At 37.3% G+C, this 12,363-nt stretch overlaps 1 protein-coding gene across 1 annotated transcript in view; it reads left to right on the top strand.

The window, feature by feature from the left end:
- AHI1 (Abelson helper integration site 1) overlaps positions 1–12,363 on the top strand; it is a 96,098-nt gene that overhangs the window by 34,370 nt on the left and 49,365 nt on the right. Inside the window, exons 17-19 of the mRNA XM_065631138.1 lie at positions 396–536; positions 2,501–2,703; positions 11,307–11,424. Coding sequence (XP_065487210.1) covers positions 396–536; positions 2,501–2,703; positions 11,307–11,424 — 462 coding nt within the window. The remainder of the gene's footprint in view (positions 1–395; positions 537–2,500; positions 2,704–11,306; positions 11,425–12,363) is intronic.

Here is a 12,363-nt window from a genome sequence, read left to right as displayed (position 1 = left end):
GTGCTCACCCTTCACTCCTATTGTCAGTATTATATAATTGAAATCCACAACTAAACCAGCTATCTCTGGCAAAATGCAAGCACAAATACTGTGGAACGCCACCGTTCCAGAACTCGCTTATCAGAACAAGAGAACTCAGCTGATCTGATGCATTCTCTGGGGTTTCCTGGAGCTGTTGCAACAGCACTAACTTTTCTGACTTATTCAATAACTTGAAAGCATGCAATATTTTTTTGTCTTACGCCAAATATTACTTTTCAATAAGGAAATTGATAGAAAAATATTGATTTACAGTGGCAGTCGCTGCACTGTAGTAATACGATCTTTAACCAGCTGTTATTTTGCTGTATCAAATATATTTCCACAGTATTAATGAATGTATTTCACTTCTGTAGGGGATCAGGTGGCCATATATTCTGAACTGTCCTTCACATCTGCACTTCGTGATGTTGCCTTTCATCCACATGAACACATGGTGTCATTTTGTGCCTTTGGACAAAACCAGCCAATACTGGTATACATTTATGATTATAAAGGTACAGTACAGATTTTCTTGATACACACCTCTAAATAATTTATTTTGATAAGTTATTTGCTAGTATTTGTACTTCTTTTAAGGGAAAAAGAAAGCAGGCATTTGATGATAATACACATCTTTATCCTGGGAGATACCAAAACCCAACTGGACATGACCCTGAGCAACCTGCTCTAGGTGACCCTGCTTTGAGCCAAGTCTTTGGCCTCACCAATCACCAAAGGACCCTTGCAACCTTGAGTTTAAATATGCTATTGTATGCCATCCTGTGTGATTCTTACAACACTTTATCATGCATAGACTGTGTCATATAAATATTTAAAAGCCATTTTTCAGTAGCAAGGTGGATTATAGAGTCAGAAAATAGGATTGTTCTGAAAATTAATGAATAGCTTAATAGAAATCTCATTATTTTGTGCTGGCTATGTTACAAAATCATATTAAGGAGCTATGTAGAAATTAATTAATATGAGAGAGAATAATTGTTTTATAAGCAGGTTTTATGTCTGTAGTGTGATTATGGGAGATACACGTTTATTCCCCATGTTATACTAAAGAGAATATAGCTATAAATGACAACTTTGCATTTTTAATATACAAAATACAATTTCTACTGTCTTTTGCAGGCTTTTCTGATGTTGTGTTTTTGTGGTTAGCTTCAGCAGTGTCGCCGTTTCACTTAAAGACAAAGTTTCAGGTGTTGTGTTGGATCTATACAGTAGATAATACTAATTATACATACTGTAACAGATTTTTGTTTGAATTACATTTGCAGTGAATATAGATTTATAAAGCTAATCCTGTCTTCAGACATTTGCTTTTTAAGTAACTAATGAGATTACTCATATCAAATCTCACAATTTAGGTTATTTATTTGTTGAACTTGTTGACTTTTACAGGAAAATAAAGTGGAATGACTTCACAATTAATATTCAGCGCTAAACTTCAACTTCTCATTCTAGAGAGCAATGGAAATTTTTTTCACTATTCAGCAGCTAATAGGGTAGATTAATATATATGCGTGTGTGTGTATTTGGACGTCACACAGGTATCACACTGGTAGTTATTTGTATCATCTATGTGCTTAACTAAGTCACTGGTGATGATAACATTTTGCATAGGTTGTGGTCTTTTCTACATTGTCTGTTACTAATTTTTTGTTCCTTTTTTGGTTGAAAGCCCCCACTTTGCTTTCAGAAGATAGTCTTACTGCCTTAGTGCTGAAAGAGTTAATCGTATAGTAATACTAATTTTAGTCACTGACACAGTTTTTAAGACCCCAATAGTACATATTTTACATACACTCACAGTTTTATGAATACCCTGGTCAAAATTTTCGTGAAGAATTCCTTTAGCCTTTGTTTGCTTGAGGCCACAGTACAAAAAATTGCAAAAGTCAAACATTTTGTTTAAGTGACAGCACAACTTTAATCAACAGTATCCTATTCTAGAGCAGGCTACCTCCTAAGAATGCCTCCTGTGCTTGTATATATGTCTAGCAACTTCTGAAATTTTACTCTAATATTTAATAAGCTCACTTGAACTCAGCTGGAAAAAATGTGAAATATGCCTAGTATTAATAAAATAGCTGAGTTGAACTCAGTACAAGCTATATAACTTTCTTTGCCTTTGGAAACAGTCCTTTCTCTTCCCCCTCACCCTCCTAATATTTCTGTATGGAGGACACTACTGTTTGTAAGCAATACAAAAATACCAGTTTTGTGTGAGAGATTACCGAACACAGATAACAAAAGGAAGACGTGATCAGTAAGTGTTAGGGGGAAATGGGGTAGTATGGGGAAAATTTCGTGGCATTTTTCAAGTTTTCGCTGTAGCACTATTAGTACAGATTCTGATGGTGTTTCACTGAAGACACGTCTGATGAAATGACAGTGACCAATTATTTATTTTTTCCATGGCAAAGTAAGGCTTCACCTGACACATTAATATCGGTTATTTCTACAGTTGCACAACAGGAAGCTGAACTCGTAAAAGATCTCAGTTCATCACTTAATACAGCTGCACCAAGAGGGCCACAGTTCTGTAGCAGTTTTGCTGAAATTCCTATACAAAAAAGTGCACTGATGTCTCCAGCAGATCAGTTTGCCAGCGTTGCAAGAGCATCAATGAGAATGCAGAAGGTGAAACAAAAACTTGATTCTGTTATGGTAAGTCAAATTTAATTAATTTCTAGTATATGGTCTCCGCAGCCAAAGTTCATATTCTGGGACTGGTATGTGTAACAAAAGGTATATATGTAGTCTTAGGACTTGTTCTTCAGAAATTAATATATCTCTCACTAATATTAATGCACCTGTAAGTAGCTCTTTGGAAGAGATTCACCACATAAAATCTCATTTTTTTGTTTATCAAGTATTGATGACAAAGGATGTTTTCTGTCAATGTGCATTGCTGTTCATATGATCTACTCCATAGATCATTATGGCTGAGTATTTTTGGTTTTTTTTTTCCCTCCTTCTTCTCTATTCACCTCTAGAATTGTTTGTGGCATAAATGGCAGGGGGGGCTGCAGGGCTGACCTGTGTGGGAGGAGATCATGGGCTGCGCTGTGCTGGGCACAGCCGTTTTCAGCGAGTTCCACAGAGAACAATATTGAGTGAGTGCACAACTGAAATTGGAACCAAACTGAAGAGCACATAGATCCTCTGTGAAAACATATTAAAGAAATGTTGGTAGCTACTAGGGACAAGAGACACCGGAGCAGAGGAGGAAAGCCAAAGGAAAACATGTCAGGAGGCACAATACGGGAGAATACAGGAGAAGGGATGTGAGCAGGCACGGAAGAAGACACAAGGAAGCACAAAGGTGATTCAAAAGACAGAGGGCAATGCACAAATGGAGATACAGGGGGAGAAAATGGAGTAGGCATGAAGGGAAAGACAGGAGGAGATGTGTGAGGACACTCTGAAGAAAACACAGGAGGAGGTACACCTCTGAAAGGACTGAAACCTGTGGAGGAACCCATGGCGGACAGGTGTGATCCCTGAGGGGATTTTGGCCAGTGAAGTACATGCACTAAAGCAGTTGAAAGGGGTAAGAAACAAAAGTAAAGAGAGCTCACCACTCTGCACTAATCCTGCTGTCCTGCACTACCACCTTACCAAAGGGACTGAAGGTAACAATGGCAAAAGCAAGGAGACTGGTGACTAAGGAGGAGGAGAGAGAGGTGTCTGAAGCAAAGTTGAGACAAAGAGGCAGGAAAAGTGTTTTCTTCAGGTAATTGTTTTACTATTTGTCTTGTTTCTCAATACCCAAATCAGTATTTAAACCTTTTGTAACTGGCAATAAATTTGTTTAAGTGGAATTCCTCAACTTGAGACAATTTTGCATGCAACAAGAATGCAGAATATTCCTCAATAGCTGTGGAGTAATAATTACTGTTTACATGACATGAACTGCATTTGGGTTTGCACTTATTATTTCTAATTTTTAAGTACTTTTGAGTGCATATAGATTTTTTTTAATATAAAATTTTCGGTTTTGTCTGCATTAATAAGTAGCAAAGCACAAACAAAGCAGATGAGTAGGGGAAAGCAGTTGTTGCTGAGGATTTTGTAGGTACTCTTGATCATGCTTTACGCATTTTGCTTTGGGTTAGATGTAGTCTGGTTCCCTGGCCTGGATGTCCCCATTATGCCTGTACTTTGAAACTATCCAAAAGAAAGCCATTTCACAGTCCTTTGCTTTCTGGGCTGTGAGTTTGCAGTGGACCCCTTTAGAGAAATACCACACTATAGTTTGCATGTATAATGGTAACATGGTGCTGTTGCCTCTACAATTACATGTGGCCTCGCATAAGGAAGCAAGCCTGGTTTCTGGTTTGTTGGGGTTTGTTTGGGTTTTTTTGTTTGTTCCTGCTCATCTACAAGTGAGCCCTGGTGCCTTCAAGTTGTTTATCAGTCAGAGAGAGGCACAATAGGGAGATCATGGAGCATGTCACCTTGTGTCTGGGAAAACATTCCAGAATAAATTATTTTTACTCTTCTGGATGTCTTGTCATCTGAGGAAGAAGACAAGGATAATGAATTTCTGGGAGTCTCTATCATTGCAACTGTTTAGTCCTTGATTAGCTAGGTGTTCTGGGTTGTGGGAGGCAAACCTGGTTTAGCAGAACCACTTAGTACTTCCATGGAACCATGTAGCTGGGTGAAATAGATATGCCTGCAACTGCATTTGAGAGAATAACTCTCAGCTACTGAAATTTTGTAACCCTAGGCTCTCATTACTCAGTGACTAGTTTGGGTTAAGCCTAATGTGAGTGGAGTCATGATCAAGGTTTTGGACAGCATCCTCCAAACCCTCTACCCATGGGCCATATATATGTCAGAAAGGTCATCTGGGTCTTCTAACCCTGGAGTTTTCCAAGTGGTACAGGATGGTGGTTGAAAGAGCCCACATCCAGTCCAGTGTCTGTCACAGAACAGTGACGATTATGAAAACTGAGAGTATTACCTTGCAGGGCTTTATGAACCCCTGAGATATTTGTAAGGGATTTCTTTTCATTGAAAGGACTCTTGATATTTATATTTTCTGCAATCCAACATGAGACTCAGGGTACAGTGATACCTCCTCTCCAAGCAGGGATAGGATCGTTTCTTGCATGTGGATACAGTATTGCCTGCCTGCATTATCAGAGATTCTGGACAGCCTCAGACTATAATATATCAACACTGAAACTTAAAATTTCTACTAATTTGTAATTGGGAATTACAATTTTGGATAAGCATAACTCCCTTTTTCATGTGAAAAATGGTATACATATCTAAGTGCAGGCTTTGTTGGAGGACTTGTTAGAATGCATACTCTCATAAATGCTTTGCTGAAGTGTTTGTCAAAGTAGGCCTTATAGAAGTTGCTATTCAGCCACATATGTGAGAAAGTGCTAATACGTCTGAGTACAGAGAAGTGAAAACAGAGAAAGGAGTCTTTATTAAGCCAGGCATACGGTGGCAGGCTGCCCTGTAAAAGAGTTGGAATATGAAATTCCAAATGAGAATGCAGGTGTTATCTTGTATGTATTCGTCTGACGGGAAAAACAGAAGGGAACTGGAAACTACGTAGGCTTTTTACTGGTCTTTGGGTCGTGTTTGCGTGCCAATGCCTTGTCACAGACATGTAGAGATTACCATGTTGGGACAAGGATGTTGGCAGCATACCTTGTAGACAGTAAACCTGGCCTGAGGTCACAGCTGGGGCTATGTTTTATGAGACAAAAGTGCTGGAACCTCTGAACAGCAGATCTGCCACCATGGGGGTCTCTGGGCTCAGTGTGCGTGAACTTAACAGCGGTAATTAATGGATATAAAATTAACTCATAAGTGCCAAGTTTGGAGGTCTATGAATTAGATATATGGTTTGCAAATGTAATAAGAATACATTAAAACTTGGTTTAAGGTAGATAGAGAATATTCTGATGTTGTATGAGCTTGGATTTTTGTGTTGTGGCCAGTGCCTCCTTATCAGGTCACTTTAGAACCAATGTTTTTTGGGGTTTTTTTGGTTGGTTTTGGTTTGTTTGTTTGTTTTTCTTCTTTGCTACCAAACAGGAACCTCAGTGAATGATAGAGGAAGTTTCTTTTCTTCTCCTCTGCAACATTACCATTCTTGTTAGCCCAGAAAATGTGTCATTAGAATCAAGAGTAGACTATTGGGCTAAAGCTTTAGCAGTTCACGAAAGCTCAGACATTTTGTTACAAAAGGTAAATATTAATTTCTCTATGAAACCAGAATGCAGAATTGGCTACTTTACCAGACAATTAGAGTATAGTGAACCTTGGCAGCAATTATCTCTGCCTCAAGGAACTAATGCTAATGTTATGTTTCTATTCACGGAAGTTTTTGATAGGAAAACACTTAACTGGTCTCCAGTCACTGAAAGAACTCATAAGTGCTTTTCATTCACTGTTACTGTTTGTTTATTTTAAACTTCTCTTCCATTCAGCAATTAAAATACCTGTTTATAACTTTGCCTAACAAGAGGGTGATATACGTAGATTATGTGATTATGTAGATATGGGGAGAAGGGCTTCTTTTACAGGTATAACATCCTAGCTCTGAAATTGTGATTTTTAGATGTCAAAACTTTCATGCTGTAATTTGAAGAAGGAGAAAAAAAAACCTTTGTAGCACTTAAGGATAGCATCTATATGTACTCCGTAGTACTAGTCCTGGAGTCAATTATATGTTGGCTGCTTCATTGCTTAATATGTGAATACTTCTAAATGAATTAAAAGGATGTTTGGCTTTTCCAGTCTTTACTTCGTGATGTATTTCTGAAAAATATTATTAAAAGGCTATCAAAGTGGTCACCAAAATTCTGATACTCAGAGGGTTTTAAGTGCGGTATTAGACAAGTAGAATGTAAAAGTATTTTTTCCTATATACAGAACTACTTAAAACTGCTTGAAATATTTTTATCCTGTGAGTGTATTAATTAATATGCCAGAGTTCTTTAAGGGAGCAGGTACTCTGAGAGAATCCAGCAGCTTATACCTTGGATTGCATCAAATGTACTCAACTTCCATCATTTAGCTGTATGACTATAAAGTATGTTCATATATGATGTTTGGTATAGTATACATCAAATACTATACTGTCTAGTCCTTCCGGATGGTCTCCTTTCAGAATTTAGTTGAGATTCTAAACGTATCTTGTTGTGTGAAAACGGAATAGAATTTAAAGCCTCTGCTTTTCAAAAAAAAAAAAAAATCCAACCTTTTTAGTGAACGCATAAAGACAATACTATCTAAACCATGAAGTGGAAGAAGCTGGAACCTTCTCCTTTTGTCTTCAACAAAGACCTAGAGGCAGAGCTGGATGCCAGAGCAGTGTGTATTTTTTATGCTACCCTTGTCGGTCTTGTAGGAATCTGTCCTCCAGGTCATCTTGTTTTTGGCAGATTCTGAAATACCATGCTTGGCTTCTGGGTTTTAGTGCAGCTCCGGAAGAAAAGAATTCTGTAGTATCTTACTACAACTTCTACCTGAAGATGAAATCCAGAGGGTCATTATGTATAAAACACTGAGCACTCTTGTTAAAACATTGCCAATTCTGTGAACGTTTATGGCCAACAACAAGGTGATGCTGCAACATCTCAGCAGGCTGGAATAGCTTTTTTACTTGATTGTACCTGCAATACAAAATTTTATCTATGGACTGTCAAGCCTTTGCTTGAGCCCTTCTAACACTAAACTTTATTGAAACTTACATTGCAAATTTAAAAGCTGTAGTACTGTACTCCTATACTCCTACTTTAAGCATTATTACCAATGTATTTTCTTCTACTGAGGAAAATAGCAGTGTTTATGTATTGGTTTTATTTCTAATTCAGTTGACAACTTTTAAATTCTTAGGAATCATGGTCTAATAACCTTTTTAAACTGTCTTTAAAAACAATGTCCTAGAGACCTAAAGTTTTAAAAGGGAAGCCTAAAACTAAAAAAAATAAGAGGTAGGATAGAGCTAGCCAACTCGATTTGACTTGCAAGTATATATGGAAATGTCAATTACATTGCTTGCAAAGATCATGAAGTTGCATTCTCAGGAAAAAAGATATATTGTTATTGTCAGCTTGTCAAGCCTTTCAGTATTCTGTTTTTTGTCTTGTGCGATTCACTTTTAATGTGAAAACTAGTTCCACTGAAATTGTGTATTTGCATAATTTGCATAGAGCTACCCTAACACACACAAAAATGCAAATCAGCTTTATTTAAACTTGAGGGAAATCATGTAGGTGCCCTTTTTCATTACAAAGACTACATGAATGTTACAACTCTTAGTTTTACTCAATTCAGGATAATAGTAAACTTTGTCTTTGATAAAGCTGTGGTTTGTGCATGAAGCAAGTGGAGCCTGTTGTGAAAAATAAGTAGATTGATGGTTGGCTATCTTAGCCAACTTTACTCGTTGTTGTACAGGTATTAAGCAATGCCTTCCCACAGCATGCATTTCAAAAAAACCTGATTGCTTCACTCTGTTCTGTAGGTAGTCTTATGTCTGTCTGTGGTAGGAAAGTTAATTATTCTTCATAGGACGATGTAGTTCACCTGGAAACTATTCTGCTGAATCATTAGTCCACATTTATTAGCTGAGTGGTTCCTTCTGTTACAATGTTGTGGGGTTTTTTTCTCTTTAGGCCTTTTAGAGATTTAAATAATACTCAAGAGCTAGTGGCAGAAAAGTTATAACCCCACTGATTTTTGCATTTACTTTGGATGGGGTGTCTTTTATACCTCACCTGTGCTGAATTTCATTGCCATTAAGGGCAGGAATCAATCCCTCCTGTAAGACTGCTTAAATTTAAAATTTTCCTTTTAGTATCTCTTTTATAAAATTTTTTTTTATCTTGTTTTTAAGGACTTGGAAAGGAAGGAGTAGTTGTCAGATAGAACTTATTTTGGATTTTTAAAAGGCTGATTTTCTTAAATCTTCAGGAGTGTACTTTCAATCTTCTAATGTATGTGTTGATTGCATATTATTTCAAAGTATGCTATTTGGCATTTATAATGAGAGTATTTGGGTAACAGAGCAGGAAAATAAAGAACTGAATTAAATGCTATACAGAAATAATTTACATACAGAGTTCCATATCTCTTCTGTAATTCATTAAAGCACCACAATCAATGCAAGTTTCTCCTGATACTTTTTCCCCCCAGGATGAACCACAATATATCTAAGTGCTAGTTTGGAGTGGTTTGCTCTGCTGTGTTTAGTTTGTTTTCCAGGGCTGATCCATTCAACCTGTCTTCATTCCCTGGTAGTATCTGAAAACAGCTTTTTGAAAGAGAAGTCCAGAAAGTTTCATGTCAATACTTGGCTGGAAAACATACATTTGTATCACTGATGGTGTAGTGTGTACTCAGCAAGAAACTAATGCAGGGGGGAGATCTTCCCAGTTGTGTTACTGCAGAAAAAGGAGAAAACAAGATGAAACACTGGGAAGCTGAGCTCAACATGTTTGCTTGTTTTTCTGTGCTCATGTAAACACATAAGCTAATGGCTTTCCACGGTATTTGTGTGTGTCAGAGAAAACTTTATTTTCATGAAACTTACTTGTATATGTAAATGTAAGAAAAGCAGACTGATTTCGCTGTTGCTCAAAAAACAGGCCTGTTCATTCTGCGTATATTTCAGAACTACTATTTACTAACATTCTGTTAAATTTATGCACTGCAGTAAAATCTAGTTGGTTGAATGCTTTTCTGTCATATTCAGTGGTTGATATGATTTTTCTATCTTGCTTTTCTTTCTGGTCAGTTTTGGAGTACAGTCTTTACAATTGCGTGCAGTTGCTGAGGGAGTGCTTAACTAGTAGAAGACAATTTTTATTATAAACTTATTTCAGTAGAATGAAATCCATATTGCTACAGAAAAACCAGATACATTAAGATGAAGGTCTAGTATAGCAATACAGAGGAGATGACAGCAAATATCCTCTATGGCCCAGTCGGGTTACTCAACACATGTTTTTAGTGCTGTATTACCTGCATCCCAGTACACCTGTCAATGGCCAAATATTCTGCATTAGTGAAAACTGTTGAATTATTTGTTATTAATTAAATGGCAGAAATAGTAGTGTTATAATTTATATCACTTCTGGAAATAAGCCACTGATTCACTTTGTTTTAGCTGCCTCCTTTCTTCAGACTGAATATACAAGGTAGTAGTTATTAACAGAAAATTTGCAAACTGTTATTGTTCTGTTTTGAACCACAACTAAAGTTTAAAGGTCTGATGTAGAGTTTACAGAGGCCAAAGGGAGTGATCCACGGGATGTGGGCTTTTAGTTGGATTCAGTGACCATATTCATTTATTCTATATTGTGAAATAGGCTTGACTTTTGATAGGATCAATAATTATGGGGGTTTTAATGTAGATAACTCTCTAAAATTTTAGCATATGAATCTATTTTGTTGAAGAAAGTTACAAATATTTTATTTAAGGCCTATTTTCCTTCCCCTTTGGCTGTATTATCAAGTTAGCCAGTGAAAATATGCTTAACAAACAGTAAAATTCTCGATTGGCTCACGGTAAAAACCTAAGATTGTTAAAATATTTTTTTTATATAGGCTGTATTGAATAATCTGTCAAGAATAAAGTTTGGGAAAGGTTTTTGCTTTGTGATAGCTGCATGTATATGAAGAAACTCCATAGCAAACCAAATTTTAACTGCATTATCTTTGTTTCTATGCAAATTAGGACTGCAAATATTTTTTGTGTAGTTTACATAAAGCAAGTGCCTGGTGTTTTAGTCTAACTATGCCTTATTGATGTGCAGAAATGGGTTTCTTGTTAGGACTGGTTTAAGATTTTTTTTTCCCTTTCATTCTAATATTGAGTAATCTTTGTAGATGTAGTTTGAGTACTCAAAAAATGGGAACTTATTTTAAATTTATAAATTTATAACCATATATTAATATCATTTTATTTTTATACACAAAGATGCAATGAGATGCCAGTTGAAACAGTTCTATTGTTTGCTCTGCTTGAGAGTTTGTGTCCACATGTAAACATGCAATTCAATTTATAGGTGTGCCAATAATTTTTCCAAATTTGTTATCTACAAATATTCTAAAAAACGAACAAAAACCCCCCATCATTGAAATTGTTGTTTATCATCGACTTGGATCTTATTTTTTTCCTGGAATTTAATACTTATTTACAGTAAGTAAATATTTCTCTTGTAGCTGTTGCATCAGTAAGTAACCCAGGAAATTACACTTCACTTTCTGATTTGTCTTTCCTATTACAGGCGAGCTCAAATCTCTCGCTTCCTGCACCATCATCGCTGCCACCACACTCCAAGCTAAGTCTTACAGGCACTCTGAGCACTCCACTGAATCCTCTGTATTCTTTCACTACTAAAAGTGGTAAGTTTCTTTCTTCATTTCTTCACTCTCTGTAGGTAATGGGTAAGAACTTCCATGAGGATTTTTTCCTGTGCAACTTTTTCAGAGAGTGTCCTGGTTGTTAAATGTGGTATTGTTCATATCATTCAGTGTGATACAGTACAATAGTGATACATATTCCCTCATAATATATTTTCTTTTTAAGCTGTACACTTATGGTTGGACTTGATGATCTTAAGGGTCTCTTCCAACCGAAATGATTCTATGATTTATTAGTGCTGTAAGTTCCTAGAACAGTATGAAACTGGACGGGTGTACACTTTGCTGGGTAAAAAACTAGCTGTATGGCTGGACTCAGAGTTGTTGTAATTGGAGTTAAATTCAGTTGGCAGCTGGTCATGAGTGTTGTTTCCCAGGGCTCAGTATTGAGGCCAGTCTTCTTTAATCTCTTTATCAATGATCTGGATGAGGGGATTGAGTGCACACTCAGTAAGTTTGCAGGTGACAGCAAGTGGGAATGTTGATCTGCTTAAGGATAGGAAGGCTCTACAGAGGGATATGGACCAGCTGGATTGATGGGCCAAGGCCAATTGTATGAGGTTCAACAAGGCCAAGTGCCAGGTCTTGCACTCTGGTCACAACAACTCCAGGCAATGCTACAGGCTTGGGGAAGAGTGGCTGGAAAGCTGCCCAGAGGAAAGGGACCTGGGCATGTTGGTTGGCAGCCAGCTGAACATGAGCCAGCAGTGTGCCCAGGTGGACAAAAAGGCCAACAGCATCCTGGCTTGTATCAGGAATAGTGTGGCCAGAAGGACCAGAGCAGTGATTGTCCCCCTGTACTCAGCACTGGTGAGGCCCCACCTTTAATACCACGCTCAGTGTTGGACCACTCACTACAAGAAAGACACTGAGGTGCTGGAGAGTGCAGAGGAAGACAATGAAGCTGGTGAGGGGTCTGGA

This window comes from Caloenas nicobarica, chromosome 3, assembly GCF_036013445.1.
Source record: "Caloenas nicobarica isolate bCalNic1 chromosome 3, bCalNic1.hap1, whole genome shotgun sequence".
Taxonomy (NCBI): Eukaryota; Metazoa; Chordata; class Aves; order Columbiformes; family Columbidae; genus Caloenas; species Caloenas nicobarica.
Note: the sequence above shows the minus strand (reverse complement) of the source record. Positions and strands in the feature narration are given on the sequence as shown.